An 18,191-nucleotide genomic window follows, 5' to 3' on the forward strand; every position below is an offset into this window, starting at 1 on the left:
ATATTCATGATGTCGTACCGAATTTTTATAGGCTATTTCTTTATCTTTTGATACATTTGTTGTCTCACACAGTTCCTCGGGAACAATCGGATCTGCTTTTCCAAAAAGCAAATATTCTGGGCTATATCCGGTTACAGAATGATCTGTTTTATTGTATTCCTCTATACATTCTTCAGCTATTTTTGTCCATGCTCGAATTCTAGTTTCATTTTGTTTGCATCTTATTCTGTTAACTAATGTCTGATTAAGTCTTTCATTTAATCCATTCGAGAATGGACAGTCTACTGCTGTAAAAATTAATTGAATATTTAAATGTTTCATATGATTTCTAAATATTTTGGAATTAATTCCTGGATACTGATCTGTTAATAATGTTTTTATGGGGTGTTTATCTTGAATTTTGGCGATTAATTTTATGAAATCATCTGTGGTCTGATTTTTAGAAGTAACTGCAAACGCATATCTGGTGAAGTGATCTACAAGTAAGTGGAGGTATTTTTTTGTCGAACGATTGCCACCAAATCCTCCTATTGTATCTAAGGACATTATCTGAAAAGGTTCTTTTGCTGGACCCAATTGTGACAGAAGACCATATTTTGGACCGATTCTTGTTTTATTTTTACAGCAGATCTCGCATTTTTGACAGATATCCTTTGCTAGTGAATCTATATTCTTAATGTAGTAAAAATTTCTAATTTTGTTTGTTACTTTACCAGCACAAATATGACCATAAAATTTGTGAACTTTTGTTATTAACTCTTTTCCAAAATCTTTGGATAAAATTATTCTTTTTTCATTCTTCCTTAATTTATAAAATATATCTTGGTTCAAAATTGTTCCTCTCATTGTATCTATAACTTGTCGATTATTATTTTGGTCTTGTTTTATCTCAGTTAATGTGACTAGGTTTACTGTTCTTATGAATGTTTCTGCATTTTTCATATTTTCCAACACTGGGTTTCTAGAAAGGCAGTCTGCTTCTACATTTTCTTTTCCAGGTTCATATTTAATGTCGAAGTCAAATTGTGAAAGAAAATGTGTCATATCTCCTAATTCTTCATCTGGTCTTGTACGAAGTTCTCTTCCCTCAAGGGGTTTATGATCAGTAATAACGAGAAATTTTCTTCCCATTAGCCAGTATTGCCAAAATTTTATTGCTTCTTTAATTGCCAGGCATTCTAAAAAAATAGCCTTTTTATTTTTTTGATATTTGTTCAATTTTTTTGAAAAGTATGCTACGGGTTTCATTTCTCCATCTCTTTGTTTTTGTTTCAGAACCGCACCAATTCCTAGAACACTAGCATCTGTATATATAGTTGTAGGAGCATTTGGGTTAAAAATGGCTAGTATAGGTTCAGAACAGAGGATATTCTTTGCCCTATCAAAAGCTGTTTGGCAGCTTAAAGACCAGTGGAATTTGATATCTTTTCTAAGTAAATTATGTAGTGGCTCTAATAACCTAGCTGAATCTTTTATATATTTGTGGTAAAAATTTACTTTTCCCAAAAACTGTCGTACTTTTTTTCTCGTGTCTGGTGCTGGAAAATCTCTGATCGATATTAAATTATCATGTAACGGACGAACTGAATTGTGTCCCACAATGTGTCCCAAATATTTAACCTCTTCTCTTGCAAAATTACATTTTAGAAGTTTGAGCCTAAATCCCTCTTCAATAATTGCTTTCATAAGTCTTTCTATATGGTCCAAGTGTTCTTCAAATGATAATGAGAATATTAAAATGTCATCTATGTAGTTTATACAAAATGAATTTAAATTATGCTTCCTGATAATATTACTTAAAATTCTTTGAAATATTGCGGGAGATGTTTTAAGCCCAAAAGGTAAGCATTTCCATTGCCAATGACCACTTTGGGTAACGAAGGCTGTCTTGTATTTATCTTTTATCCGAACTGGAATACACCAAAAAGCAGAATTTATATCTAAAGTAGTAAAGAACCTAGCATTCCTTGTTTTGGTCAAAATCTCGTCAATTAAAGGAAAAGGTTGGGGTTCAGGAATAATTAATTTGTTTAACTCACGAAAGTCAATGCACAATCTTGTTTTAGATCCTTCATCTTTTTTAAAAGCCAATGTAACAGGTGCTGCAAAAGGTGAAGATGATTCTTCTATTAAATTTGCTTTTAATAATTGTCCTATTTGAAATTCTATCTCTTTTTGGTCTTCTATCGAGCATCTATAGGGTCTTTTTGCAACAAATTTATGTTCTAAAAGTTTAATTTGAGCTTCATTATTTTGAACCTGCCCAATGTCAAATTTATGTTTTGCAAAAATATTGTCATATTTATTTAGTAATATCTCTATTTTATTTTTCTGATATGGCAATAAATGTTGTAATTTTGCTTCAAAAAGTTCTGTGGGAATTCCCTCATTAAAGTTTATGGAGTATTCTGTAATATTAATATTATAATTAAATTTTTCGATTTTTTCTTCAATTTTTCCGTATAATCTTTGATAAATCTCTAAATCAAAATCTTGTTTCATTTGAAAATTTAAAATAGAATCTAATCCGAGTAGAATATCGTACTCAAAATATTCATCATTAATTACAAAAAGATTAATATTTTTCTCAATTTTATTAATTTTCAGTTTTGCAATTAGTTTTCCTGTAAAATTTGTTCTGCCATTTATCGTTTTAAACATATTCCTATCTTCTTGAATATCTAATCCTAACTTTCTTGCCACCTTCGAATTCAGAAGAGTAACATTTGAGCCTGGGTCATAAACTCCACATAATTCTTTATTATTTAGGAATACTTTTAATTTGATCAATGGCAGCAAATCTAGTTTTTTTGTTCAGTTACTGTTTCATTTAATGTCTCCTGTATAGCAATATTATTAATATATTTAATATCATTTGATTTGTTTTCTTTTGTTACCTTTTTATCTTTTTGCTTTAAACGGCATATTGCCTCTGGATGAAACCTCCCAGGGAATCCTTTTCTATCACAATATTGACAAGTAGTTTTCTGTTCTTCTGGTATTATAGTAGATTTTTGATAAAAATTTGGTTTTGTCTCCAATTTATTCTTCTTTTTTATAACTAAACTTTCCAATTTTCGTAATTCACCTACCAATTTTTCCATTGTTGTAACGTCGGCTCTATTAATATTATCTTGTATATAAATTGGCAAATTTGTTACAATTAAATCAATTACTATATCAATGGGAAAATCATTCTTTATATTTAGCAATAATTTTTCTTTACGAAACGCATAATCAACAATACTACCACCTATATACCTAAAAGAATAAGCTTGCCTATGATTATGCCAACCTGTTTCACAAAAACTATCTAAAAAATTAATTTTCCATACCTCAAAACTGTTATCTAAGCCTAATGTTATTATTTTTGATTCAAACCATTCTTTTGCTATTCCATCAAGAAACAAACGTAGAATCAAAATCTTGTCTTCATCAGCAACCACCTCACATCGCAAACATTCTGATTCGAAGGTCTTGAGCCATGAATTCATTGGAACATTATTTCCATCAAAATTTCGAAGTACAAAATCATCTTTTATTTTTTTTAAATTTTTCTTTTCAACTTTAGGTAAATTTGTGTCATTAAATTTCTGGAGCAACTCAGCAAATGATGGAAATTGTTCAGCTGTTTCTATCTTCTCATACACTGGTAATAAGGTCTGTTGTAAGTACTCACTTTGATAAACCACATCACCATCTGAATCAAAATAAATCTCCTTCAAATTGTCTTCTAATGCTATAGTACATGTTCTAAAGGATCCTCTTGTTTTCATAGATGCTAATATATTCTTCACTTTTTTCAGATGAAATAGTTCAGAATGATCAATTTGACTTTGTTTTTCAAAGGGGATTTCATAATAAAAACGGGACCCTGTTGGCTGCAGCCACTTAAATTTATATACATTTTTCTTACTATCACTACTGTTTGCTTCTATAGCCATGCAAATTCTCATTGATGTAAAATTCATTCTTAAATATCGTTTTATCCAAATAACGGCTTGGAAATTTATAGTTATCACTATATTTTTTTTTATCAGCTTAAGTTCTTGATTTATAAGTGTAATATCATACCCTTATTCATGTGAAGAGATAGCAGTTTGAATTCGTCTAAAAAGAGTTTATTATCGTTAAAATTCTACAATATAAATTATTAACAATAATAACATAACTAAAATAACTTAACAAAAATACAAACCTAAAAAGAGAATCAAGAACAATGCTATTTCTTACGCCATTAAGTAATTTGACAATTATACCATACAATTTACAATATATGTCAATGTCAATAAAACTTAAACAGTCATACAACCTAAAACTTTAAATAACTAAAAATAACTAAGCCCTGCTGTTTCACTTAAAATAAACATAGGTTTACTTTTACATATATATATATATATATATATATATATATATATATATATATATATATATATATATATATATATATATATATATAGTGTGGTCCATCCTATGCGCTTCGGCCTTTGTACGGAAAACGACTTAATATTCAAAGGTTTTTTTCTTCACAGAACAATACAAGGTCGTTAATACTACGATTTAAATATAATGTGAATTATACAGGGTGCTCCAAAAAAGCGTGGTATGTCAAAGTTATATTTTTTCTTATGGAACACCCTATATTTGATGACTTTTTGAATTTTTGAATGTTATTAATCTTATTTTTTAATGATACCTAAAATTCATTATAAAAGTTTTTTCATTAAAGATAATGCACCGTCTTCATACTGTTTATTGTATTTACTTAGATTTGCACAATTAATTTAATATCATATGGAAAAACTGAAAGAAAGACCGAATCTCATTTATGCATATATCATCATCATCATCATTATCAGCGTATTCTACCGATTATGGTGTAGCTTCCCTATATAGTCGTTCTTCATTTCTGCCCACGATTGTCTATTTGCCTTTCTATGCCCTGTTGTACCGGCTTATTTTCCTATGTCATAGTCCCATCTTAAATTTGAACTTCTTCTTGGTCTCTTGATGCCTTTTAGATAGATAGATAGATAGAGAGTTTATTTGACTGTAAGTTACAACAAGGTTTACAGCAAGTCAAAACTAAAATTATAAATATTAATCATTACAAAAAAAAGAAACAATACATTAAAAATATTTAAAACATTAAAATACATAAAAACGTACAATATAGACATATAATTAAAATAATATTAAATTTGGTTATGTTGCAGCTTGGGCATTCACAGATACACTCTGGACCACACTATATATATATATATATATATATATATATATATATATATATATATATATATATATATATATATATATATAGTGTGGTCCATCCTATGCGCTTCGGCCTTTGTACGGAAAACGACTTAATATTCAAAGGTTTTTTTCTTCACAGAACAATACAAGGTCGTTAATACTACGATTTAAATATAATGTGAATTATACAGGGTGCTCCAAAAAAGCGTGGTATGTCAAAGTTATATTTTTTCTTATGGAACACCCTATATTTGATGACTTTTTGAATTTTTGAATGTTATTGTGAAAAACAAGATATACTTTTTTACTATATTTAATATACTAGTTTTATAACAGTTCCCTATACCTAAATACTGGATGTTTTGATTTATTTCGATTTTTCTAAAAATGTAAAGTTTTAGAAAAAATTAAATTTCTACTAATCTAAGAGTTGGAGACCAATTTTGTCTTAGGCCTTAATAATAGACTGTTTGTCATATTTAAACAGATATTTATTATAGCAAAATTTTTTACAGGTTTTTCAAATACTGACCAAAAAAATAATAATAAAATTTTTGTGACTGAAAAATGTCGAAAAAACAATTTTTTCAAATATCAGCCATTTTGTTTCTTTTCAAGAATTTTCATTTGTTATGATAATCTATCACGTAAGGACACTTCTTTTTTAAAACATATCTCAAATTTTATATTTCTGATTTGCCGTTTCGGAGATTAACTGTTCGCCATGGAGCAGTAATTTTTGGACGAAAAATTTTTATCGCCATCTTTAAAATACAGAAACAACGAAAAAAACAATATTTGTAATCTTCAAAAATTGTACAATAATTTAAAAAAAATTTGATTGCCATATATAATAGATGATAAAAAAAATTGTTGAAAATTTGCAATTTTTTAGCATTCTGGACGGTAATATATTTTTTTAAGACGATCGTTTCCATGAAATAGACATTGAATTTAATTGTATTTACAATAGTGACTGACATTCAGTTTGACATTTTTATCTAGTAAGTTAGAAAGTACGTGCAAGAAAAAACAGGCACAATGTCTTCCAGAATATACGATATAGAATATATGATATGTCATTTGAAATAAGAATATTATTCAAAGTCAAATGTAGGCCAAATGCAGCTAAAATATAAGGCATCCTATGTGATGAAATGATAAAATTTAAATGTTATTGTTAAAAGTACCTTAGCTAGGTATATCGCCGGTGTTTGGTGATGTGTTTGAATATATTGTTAAATCTTACAAATTAGGAAATCTTTAGATTTTTCAAAATTGAAGGGAGATAGGTATAGGAAACCCTTATATAGATTAAAGCTAAGTAAATGTTCCACACAGAACAATCTAAGAATTTTAACACCCTGTAGAAAATTGTGTTGTATTAAACATCTGTTTAACTATGACAAAAATCTATTCTTGAGGCCCAAGACAAAATTTTTCTCCAATTCTTAGATTCATAGATATATGAAAATTTTGACGAAAATATTTATTTTTTCCAACAAAATCTTATGGATATTAATATTTAGATTCCAGATAAGTAGAAATTTTGTAAGAATCTACTTTTCCACCCATAAACTATTTCAAAGATTAATATTATTGCCTCTAAATATTTACCTTTATTTTTAAGAAATTTTATAACATATTATATAATTTTTTACCTAGAGTGATAAATTAGTATCTATAATATTATACTAGAAAGACTTACAGCTCTAAAACACTGCAGAGATAATAATAATCGTATTCTGCTTTTTAACATGGACAAAACATTGCTTTATTCACTCTTTGAGTGTTTTAAAAATATTTTAAATCTTTTTGTCGACCATAGGTACTCTTTTCTGGAGATGACATTTGATCAAGCTCCAACTAGCAGAGCGGTAATTTCAAATATGTTAACATACCAGGGTGTTGCCAAAGTTAGTGTAAGTTGATATCAATGAAGTAAACAAGGTTTCAAAATACCTCTATCATTAATGTGGATCTCAATTTTGCATTAACCTGCGAGTACACAAGTAGTGCTTAAATAAAGCACTAATGATTCTAATGAATAAATCATCACGGTTAATCTGTGGTTCACTACACTACAAAATAAAAACTATGTAAAGATGTAATACTAAACAACACTGCACTTGAGACAGTAGACGAATGTATATACCTGGGATAATTAATACATAAATCTGGCTTTTTAATCCCAGAAATCAACAAGAATGAAACTGGCTTGGGCATCTTTTGGTAAAAATGCATTAATATTCAAATCCAGGATAGATGCCAATCCACCTGAAGAAGAAAGCATTCGGTACAGCTGCGAAACTCAGACACTAAAGGAAGAGCTAATAGCGAAACTCAAAGTCACTCAAAGGTCAATGGAGCGATGCATGCTAGATATATAAAAAAAAATCGAAAAAGAATAGAATGGATCAGACAGAAAACCAAGATCACTGATGTAATCCACAGAATTAAATCTTTAAATTGGTAGTAGGCGGGACATTTAGCTAGAACTGACAGTAGATGGTCCACTAGAATTACAATGTGGTACAATCCAAAATTCATTCTCTGATTGGTCCAGTAATCAGTCGCTCCTATTCAATGTTCACAAAACTAAATTTTTATCAAAATCAGTAAACTAATTTTCGAAACCAAATTCATACATAAATTTTTATCATTTACATCCCCTTCAAATTCTACTAGACCTGATTTAAGTATTTCCGTCAACGGTGAGGGTATTTTGAGTTGTAGTGATGTGAAGTATTTAGGAGTGACTTTCGACTCTCATTTATCTTTTAAGGCTCATTGTTGGAATGTATGTAAAAAACTCAATTCTAAATGTTCAATCAATTGAGAAATTTAGGTAGAATACTTAGTCTGCAACACCTTCGTCTTTTTTATTTTGCTGAGGTACAATCGACAATGAGTTACGGTATAATTGTCTGGTCTGGGGTGGCTCTTCTAGTATAAAGGACGTTTTCAAGGCCCAAAAGCTTATTGTCAGATGTATTGCAGGTGTTCCGTATGGTTGGTCTTGTAAAAACCTATTTAGAGATTTAAATATATTAACAGTGTATGGAATTTACATTTTGGAATTATTGATACTAATTCATAAAAATAAAAGAACTTTTTTATGTAACAGTGATATTCACTCACACAATACAAGAAATAAGAGACAGTTTGTAGTACCCTATCGACATTTAGAAATAAGTAGGAAGTCATGTACTATCTGTGGTTTACTACTGTATAATCAACTTCCTCAAAAATTTAAAAACATTCATTCAACTACAGCTTTTAAAAACCAAGTCAAAGAGTACCTAGTGACCATGTGTCCTTATACATTAGGTGAATATTACCAGAGTGTATCTGTGAATGCCCAAGCTGCAACATAACCAAATTTAATATTATTTTAATTATATGTCTATATTGTACGTTTTTATGTATTTTAATGTTTTAAATATTTTTAATGTATTGTTTCTTTTTTTTGTAATGATTAATATTTGTAATAGTATGAAGACGGTGCATTATCTTGAATGAAAAAACTTTTATAATGAATTTTAGGTATCATTGAAAAATAAGAATCCGGATGCAACTGTTGATAATACTGTCGAATTCATCATCATCATCTTTGGCTCGACAATCCTCTGTGGATCTTGGCCTGCTCTAAGATTCGTCGCCATTCTGTTCGGTTTCTAGCAACATGTTGCCATCTTCTGATTTTTAATATCCGTAAGTCGGTTTCAACTCCATCTAACCACCTAATTCGCGGTCGGCCTTTGCTTCTTCTTCCTACAGGTGTTCCTGTGGTTAGCTTTTTAGCAATCGTATTTTCTGGCATTCGTATTATGTGTCCAGCCCATCTTAGTCGCTGTATTTTAATGAACGTTATGACATCTGGCTCATCAAAGAGCTGATACAATTCAAAATCATATCTTCTGCGCCACTGCCCTGGGTCGTTTATAGCTCCAAATATTTTGCGGAGTATTTTACGCTCAAATATTCCCAAAAGTCTTTCATCTTTCTGGGTTAGAGTCCATGTTTCTGCTCCATATGTGAGGACCGGCTTCAGCAATGTTTTGTATATAATAATTTTAGTTCTTCTTTGAATGTTTCTTGAGTGGAAATGCTTTTGGAGTCCATAGTATGCCCTATTTGTAAGATTTATTTGTCTTTTAATTTCCTCGCTTGTTTTATTGGTAGCAGTCAATAGCGACCCAAGGTATTTGAAGTTGTCAACACGTCCAAAGGTATGACTTCCAAAGACTGTTTCTCGTTCCTCATTTGCTATCGGATCCTTTGTAACCAACATGTACTTGGTTTTGTCTTCGTTGATGACTAGACCGACCTGTTTCGCCGCTGTTTCCAATTCTAGGAGATATTGCTCAACATCTCGCTTGCTACGCCCTATTATGTCAATGTCATCAGCATATGCTAAGACTTGTATCGATCTATTGTAAATCGTACCGCCATCCCTAATTCGTGTATCTCGGACTGCCTTTTCTAAGGCAATATTAAATAGGAGGTAAGCCAGAGCATCCCCTTGTCTGAGTCCATCCTTTATCTCAAAGGATCTAGAATTCTCTCCCTGTATTCTAACAGTGGCTTCTAAGTTAGACATTGTCATTCTCGTTAGTCGGATAAGTTTCTCTGGTATACCAAACTTATACATTGATTGGTATAGCACTGTTCTCTTGACACTGTCGTATGCGGCCTTGAAGTCGACGAATAGGTGATGGGTTTCAATATTGAATTCTAATGTTTTCTCGAGAATCTGTCTTATTGAATGAATCTGGTCAATTGTTAATTTTTCTGGAGTGAATCCAGCTTGATATTTACCAACTATGCCCACTGTGTAAACTTGCAGGCTTTCGTAGAGAATATTTGCTAGTATTTTGTAAGCAGTTGTTAACAGGGTTATACCTCTATAGTTGTGACACTGGAGCTGATCACCTTTTTTATGTAACGGGCATATCACGCCTTGAGACCATTCACAAGGCATGGTCTCATTATGCCAAACAAGAAGTAAAAGCTTATGCAGTGTCTGTAGTAGGGCATCGCCACCATTCTTGTAGAGCTCACTGCAAATTTGATCAATTCCTGGTGATTTATTATTTTTAAGCTTTTTAATGGCTTGGGCAACGTTTTCAATGGTAGGTGGTCTTTCGTTTGGGTTGAAAGGATTCCAATCATTTCGATTTGCTAGGGTGTTATCTGCTTCTTCGATATGATGGCCATTAAATTTTGCATCGAAAAATTCAACCCATCTGTTTAGGATTGAGGCCGTATCATTTAGGATGTTTCCTTCTACATCCTTACAGCTCCATATTCTTGGCTTAAACTCTTTGCGCATTTTGTTTAGATTTCTGTAGAACTTTCGAGTTTCATTTTGATTTCTTAGCCATTCTGTGCTTTCCAACTGCTTTTGCTCAAATTGTCTTTTTTTTTTCTTCTATGTAATCGTTTTTCTTCTCTTCTTAGGGTCCGGTATTCTTCCTTTGCTCTTCTTGTGCATCCAGCTTGATTTGTCTTTAGGTATGCCCTGTTTTTGTTATCTGTTGCTTCTTGGCACTCCTTGTCAAACCATTCGTTTTCTTTAACTGGTTTGGTTTTCCCCAATATTTTTGTTGCTTTCTCAGTTATTATGTTTTTACATTTTGTCCACAGTTCCTCTACATTTTCCCCCACCTCCAGGCTCTCCATTTCCTCGTCCATTTGTCTCCTATACTCTCTCGCAACGGTTTCAATGCGCAGATTATCAACATTAATTCTGTCTTGTTTCGTGTGTTTATCTTTCTTTAGGTTTGATATTCTTCCTCTGATTTTTGCCATTACAAGAAAGTAGTCACTGTCAATGTTTGGGCCTCGGTAGTTTCTGACGTGTATGAGATCAGAAGAGTGCCTTGCATCTATCAGGATGTGATCTATCTGGTTAATGGTTTCGTTATCAGGGGATTTCCATGTTCCTTTGTGTATCATTTTATGGGGAAATCTTGTTCTTCCTACTATCATGTTTTTAGTACTTGCAAAGTTTATTTTTACTGTCGAATTAGTTAGTGTTAATGTTACCAAATCCAAATTATAAATTTTGGAGAAAGCAAAAGTGGAACCACTCAAATGAGTACAGGTAACTCAAAGACATCAATATTAATGTTTTCGGGGAATACATTGTTAGATCTAATTCCGAAAGAGGCTATCATTGTTATGGACAATACAATTATGTTTTGGTCAGTCAGTTGACTTGATAGCAGCAGGTGAAATTCATCCAAAGTGAACGAAGCTGCTGTAAGGTTTCGGTTGCTATATTTTTAGGATTTTAAAGGAATCTAATGAAAAACGATCACTAGCGAATGTTATGTAGCATTATTGGTGAGTCTGTGAACAGTACTTTTCCCCCAAAACAATCAACGTTGTCACAATCAGATGACAAAAGTACATGAATTGCATTTCGAACTAAAATGTTCGAAATGCAAACATCTTGATTGAAAGTGGTTAGAATCAGTACATCACCCTAAAAGAAATCTATATTTATCACTTGAATATTGCCCTAAAGTTGATATTTTATTAGCCAGGATAGGGGCTTATTGAGTGAAGTTAAATTATCATGATCATGTGAACTCCTTGTGGTTTAGTCACTAGAAAATTTGTTACATTTGTCAATGGCCAGGAAACGAATAAAATAATTCATTATGCAACAAGTTTTATGAACATTTCGATAGTCACGAGTGCTATTATTAGGTCCGTCACGAGTTGGATTGAGTATGAACGAGATTTGAGGTGTTGGCGTAGGAAAACTTATGAAAGGACACAAAAATGTAAATTATGGCATTACTCAATTTCAAATATTAATTTAAATGACAAAGTAATAGCATATTTATCAAAATATTTGGAAAAGTAGAGAATATGCTAAATTAAACGATGATATAATTTTATATTTTTTATATAAAAAAAGTAAAATAAAATAAAATTTATTCATTGTTTAGTTTAGTAGTATCAAATTAACGCCACGTAAAAATTGTAGTTTTATAAGATAGTTTTATAAAAGAAACAGGTAAAAATATACAATAAATAGACCTATTTCGACCCCCTGTAGTAAAGTCTGTTAGAAAATGATTAACATTTTTTTAACATCGGTTATATTCAAATATGTTCTTATTTGCATATTTTCGAACAGATTCCAGTATTTTTTCATAAAAAAATCTATTACAAAAACAGGTGGGAAGCAGAAGTAAAAATGATCAATTGCTTTAAATTTTAAAAAGCAAAACCCATATTATATTCATGTATATATATACAGGGTGAGTTTTAGATATACATATTTAGATTCCTCTCATAATCTCTGTTTTTTCAATATGAAGTTTCATACTCCTATATAGGTTAGGTTAGGTTGACCAGTTTTATTTCGATACCACTATTAAATAAACACCCTGTATATAAAGAAGGAATACATAAATAATTATTTATTTTACTTAATAGCGTAACAATATGTTTTAGTTCTCAAATTAAGTTTAACAGAAATCATTGTCGAATATTCGTATACAGGGTAAACTACAAAAGAAGATTACGATTTTCTCATATTTTTTAAATATACATCCCTATATTTTATTTTTTCAAAATATTTGACTTATGATACTCTTTAATTTTTATGAAGCATTCCCTATATCTAAACCCATTACTTTTTGAGAGATTTTTAGTTTTCTTCAAATTTCAGGAATGCCTTCAATTTTTGTAAGTAGAAACAACTTAGTCTTGTGTAATGATAGAACAAAATTATTTTTACTCAATAAATAACCAATACAAAATATGAACCAAAACTATATGCAATTAATGTAACAATTAATGTAATATTAAGGAAATAAGTCTAAAGTAAATGTTCAAAATGTCCACCTCCAATATCTATGCAAATTCAAATGGCTGAGCCACATGTCTTAAAAAATTATAAGTCAATATTATTAAAAGCTTCTTTTATTCTATTTTTCATATTATCTGGCGTTGTTGGAGGCTTTTGGTACACAAGATTCTTTATATAGCTCTACATGAAAAATCAATTTTTGACAATTCCGGTGATCGCGTTTGGCCAAACAGGTGGTCTCCCTCTGCCTATCCACCTCGCAGGAAAGTTATTATCTAGATGATTGAGAATAAGAGCAGTGTGATGAACTGAAGTACCGTCGTGTAAAAACCACATTCTTTGTCGAATTTTAAGTGGAATATTTTGTAGTAGTAATTTCAAATGTGTATGTAAGTTATAAGTTATAGTTATATACAAAATATAACTATAACTTCGAAAAGGCATTCGATAAAGTACAGCATGTAAAATTAATTTGTACTGGAGTCAAACTTCTATCGTAAAAATTGGAGATAACTACACCGATGAAATCTCCATACAACGAGGAGTGAGACAAGTTGCATTATATCGCCAACATTGTTCAATGTTTACTCAGCACTTAAGAGACAACCATATGGAATAAAAATCAACGGGGAACTACTTAATGTAATTAAATATGCAGACGATACAGTAATTCTGTCAGATAATATTCAAGGTCTCCAAATTCTGCTTGATCGTATTCACGAAGTAGGAGAGAAAATGGGCATTAAAATAAACTCAAAAAAACCAAATTTTTAGTGTTTAGTCGTGACCCACATCCCGATGCAAAGCTTCAATTAAACGGAGTCCAAGTTGAAAAAGTTCACAAAATGACATATTTGGTGATAACTGTGATAACGGACCAACTAGATCCAGACATAGAAATAAAACGTAGAATAGCAATGACTAAAATTTCTTTTATGAAAATGATGTCATTTCTTTGCAATAATCATCCCAGTTTAGAACTAAGACAAAGAATGGTTAAGTGCTATGTTTGGTCCGTACTTTTATATAGTGCAGAAGTGTGGACGCTAAAAGTATCGATCATGAACAAAATTGAAGCATTCGAAATGTGGGTTCATAGAAGAATGCTGAAGATACCTTGGACAGCAAGGAAAACTAATGAAGAAGAACTAAGGAGCGTCAACAAATATAGAGAACTGCTAAAGACTGTTAAACATAAAAAAATATCTTATCTGGGACATATAATAAAGAGAAGTCGATATGAAATATTACAACTGATCCTTAAAGGCAAAATAGAGGGCCGTAGAGGTGTAGGAAGGAAACGGGTTTCTTGGTTGAGGAACAGTCGTGAATGGACTCGGATATCAAATGCGGGACAATTATTCCATATTACAGAAGATCGAGAAGCCATCGCAATGGCAATAGATTGTAAATGCATTTCGTAGCTTACTATAGATAGTCTAATGAATGTTATACATCATCTACAAAAGAGGGCAGCATTGTATTTGTTCCACCTGATCATTTGTTGTACCCACGTGCAAGTTATTATGTCTATGGTGCAAGACTGTATATCAGCTTGAGTTGCGTGTTAGTGAATATATATCATCAAACAAACTGGGGTTAGTAGTCTTCACTATATTTACAAAATATAAACCTTTCTTATTTATTATTCTCGACCAAAATCACTGAATATCCGCCACATATTTTTGAAACAAGTGGTCTATACTACTTTCCGCTTTGCCCTTATACATATGTTACAATTATTTCATTTTGAAATCTGTAGTTCTAGATTGAAATGGTTAATAAATATAAACAGAAGACCACATAGAATCAATGGACCGGGAAAGATATGAAGCTCGCAATGGCCGAAGCTCGCAAGACGAGCATTTGAAAAGCTTCAAAACTCTACAATATTCCTTTGGGTACGCTCCACCGTCATATAAAGAATAGATTCAGTCCAGAAATGGAACGCGAAATTGTGAAATATGCCTAATAAATTTCAAGATTTATGGCCTCATAGGAAATTCTCTTCAAAAACTTGCGTATTAGCTCGCAGTGAAAAATAATGTACCACATCCATTTAAGAACAACCATGCAGAAAAAGGTGTATTGACGGGTTTATGAATCGTTATCCTAAATTATCGTTCAGGTTGACAGAGCCGATAAGTATAGCGAGATGTGCAGCCTTTGATAGACGACAAAGAGTTTTGGAAAATATGTCGGAATTGTATGAAGAATACAATTTCTTACAAAACTCAACCAGCATATATAACATGGACGAGTCTGGTGTGAAAACATCATCTTCTAGGTTTCAGTAAAAGGGAAAACAAGTGGGAGTACTAAGTTCTGTTAAGAAAGGTGAACTGACCACAATAATTTGTTGAATCAATGGCGCTGGAAGTTTTATTCCGCCAGCCTTCATTTTTGGAAAGATGAAGAAAGTAGGAGAGAGAATGTTAGACTCTGGATCAGTAGATAGCGCTGCTTGTTAAATCAATGCAGACACATTTCATGAATGGCTGAAGTTATTTATTAAAATAGTTCAACCATCCAAGCAGCACCCAGTGCGTTTCGCTGTTGTCACGTTGTCATTATCTGTTCCACCACACCATGCATAAAATTCAACCACTCGATGTGACGGTGATTGTTTAAGAGGGCGTTTGAAATTGCAGTGGACACTTTTCAGAAGAATTTTCCAGGTCGGAGAATAATCCAACATGACATACCCGGTTTGGTGAAAACTGCCTTTGAAAAGAGTTTTACCTCTCAAATATCACCTCTGGGTTTTAAAAATGTGGCATTTGCTCATTAAACTCAGAAGTATCTCAGAAGTCCTCGGACCTGGACTTTTCTCCATCTGAAGTCCACTTCATCGAAGAAAAAACCACCTCGGAAACCCCTCAGAATAAGGACACAAGTAGCCAAACTGAAGTACAGTTACATCCTCCTGAAAACTCAGTGCATATATTTTTTTAAGCTCAAATGAATTTTTTTAAATATAATCATTTAGTTATTTGCAATTTTTTGTTAAAAAATGGTTTAATTAGTGATTTTTGTTTTTTTTTATAAAAAAAAACTACTAAACGAATTGGAATTCTACAAAAAACTTTATAATCTTTAAACCTTCAAGTACAAGTATAAATATTTTGACAAGGATAAATGGATTCTATCTTGCTCAAACCATGGAACCAAATATTTCGAATACGCATTTCGAGCAATCTATCGCTGTATATTAACGGTTGCAGCGATATGCGCCTGCGGTGCTTAGAAATGTTTATTTAAATTTAAAACTATTATTTTAGCAAGATAGAAACCAGTTATCCTTGTCAATGGACCGATTCATGTATAGTCCTGAAAGATCTACAATCGCTATCTACAAGACAATCGCAGACAGAAATGAAGACGAAAAATATCTCCTTGGACTCTTCTCCATTAAATGAAACAGTCATGAAGAAATTGAAAAAACATTAATATGCAACAAACTATAACAAGAAACTGGAGCCAGAGCAATTCGCTATACCACTAAGATATTGAATGACATTGATAGCGATGACAATCTTTAATTATTGAATCATATCAACAAGCGTATACAAATTATTGAATCTAACATACACGCTTAAATTAAATTATATAGTCAACGATTTAAATATCTCAAATTGACAATGTATTTGTAGAGATTACTTGATAGAAATCTAGCCTAGTAATTATCTTACATAAGTTATAAAATTGGACTATATTATATTTATGGCTGGTTGTAAAACAATATTTGAAATGCATCTCAATGACTCGTTAAACCTTAATCGTTTCTATTAGTAAAAAATCAAATGGTTTATTTTCGATTGCGGTATGATGTAATTGCTGTTTTTCTTCCTTTCGCCTTCGTCCTTTTCGCATCACTGAAGAACTTTCGAGATTCTCTTTAATGGTGATTAGCCCAATTTTGAACGTAGGCAACTCCTGCTAGAATCAAAATAAAACCAGAAAGCTGGTTGTTGGTAGCTAGATGTCCTGATAGACACCTTGTCTAAGGGCTAGCAACCCCAGTGGAGTTTTACATTGTCATGAAGTTAATTCCGTTCATAATTTAAACATCCTAGTAATTTATCATCCAAAATGCAATTTAAAATTAATTTATCTATATTTAAAGGGTTTTTACCCATGTATTTAGTGGCCTGAAACATATAAAGCTAATAGCACTGACGATGGGATAGTATTTCCGAAAACGTTCTGTGATTTAGCCCGATAGGGTTTTTTATATTAATAAACCTTTTATAAATGAATTTTTTAAAACAAAAATTTTTTGTGACTCATGGTATACAGCCAGCTACATGAATTCATTTTTTTTTGTGGATTATAGAAAAAAGTTTACACAAAGTTTACTACGACGAAATTTTTTTTTTTTTCGATTTGAAACCATTTTTTTTTTTTTTTTGATAATTATGGTATTTTTAAGACGAAAGTTATTCTTGCGATTTTTTCTTTAAACTCTTTAGCTGTAAAATGCTGATAAAAAAAAACTAAATTACCGTTGCGTTCCAGGATTTACGAACCTCAACTCCAAAATACTTTGATTATTTCTTATCTACAAGCTGAATCTTGTTTTAATCGAAAGAATATGATACTGCCATATTTAACAAAGGGTCACAAGGTTTGGGTGCATACTGAAAAAATAAAAACCACTACGGTTCTTAGACGTTTTATACCGATACACTTGTTTGTTAAAAATTTGAACAAAATTATTCAAATTATTCCTGTACCAGTCTGTTGTTCCTACCAACTTACAGTTTTATTTTATAGAAGCTACAGATAACGAAAAAATAATGAAAAGTATTCATCAATTCATTAAATTTAAACTTTAGGTATGTTGATAAAGTTGAAAATACATCGCAAAGTGGAAAACGAAAGTTAAGTATGTAGGCCTAATTCGAAATAATAAACTTGCCTAAGACAACTATGAAAAAGAGATAATCAGCAAAGCCACAAAAGTCCTAATTGTGTGGATACTAAAAAGAAATTTTGCAGGAAAAATTGGGGAGTAATCCATAAAACCTGAGGTTATCAAACAGCAACAGAAAGAACAATCTCGTCAATCTTCAGAAGCTATTTTATAATGGTTATAATGGTA

At 31.4% G+C, this 18,191-nt stretch overlaps 2 protein-coding genes across 2 annotated transcripts in view; both read right to left on the reverse strand.

Annotated features, from left to right (window-relative positions):
* The window catches only part of LOC140452352 (uncharacterized), a 328,430-nt gene that overhangs the window by 294,638 nt on the left and 15,601 nt on the right, over positions 1-18,191 (reverse strand). The window lies entirely within an intron of this gene.
* LOC140451993 (uncharacterized) lies at positions 2,477-4,243 on the reverse strand. The gene is made up of 2 exons (XM_072545995.1): positions 4,199-4,243; positions 2,477-4,110 (listed from the first exon to the last, which is right to left on the reverse strand). The coding sequence occupies exon 2, from the start codon at positions 3,969-3,971 to the stop codon at positions 2,802-2,804; it is 1,170 nt and encodes a 389-aa protein (XP_072402096.1). The 5' UTR covers positions 3,972-4,110; positions 4,199-4,243; the 3' UTR covers positions 2,477-2,801.

This window comes from Diabrotica undecimpunctata, chromosome 10, assembly GCF_040954645.1.
Source record: "Diabrotica undecimpunctata isolate CICGRU chromosome 10, icDiaUnde3, whole genome shotgun sequence".
Taxonomy (NCBI): domain Eukaryota; kingdom Metazoa; phylum Arthropoda; class Insecta; order Coleoptera; family Chrysomelidae; genus Diabrotica; species Diabrotica undecimpunctata.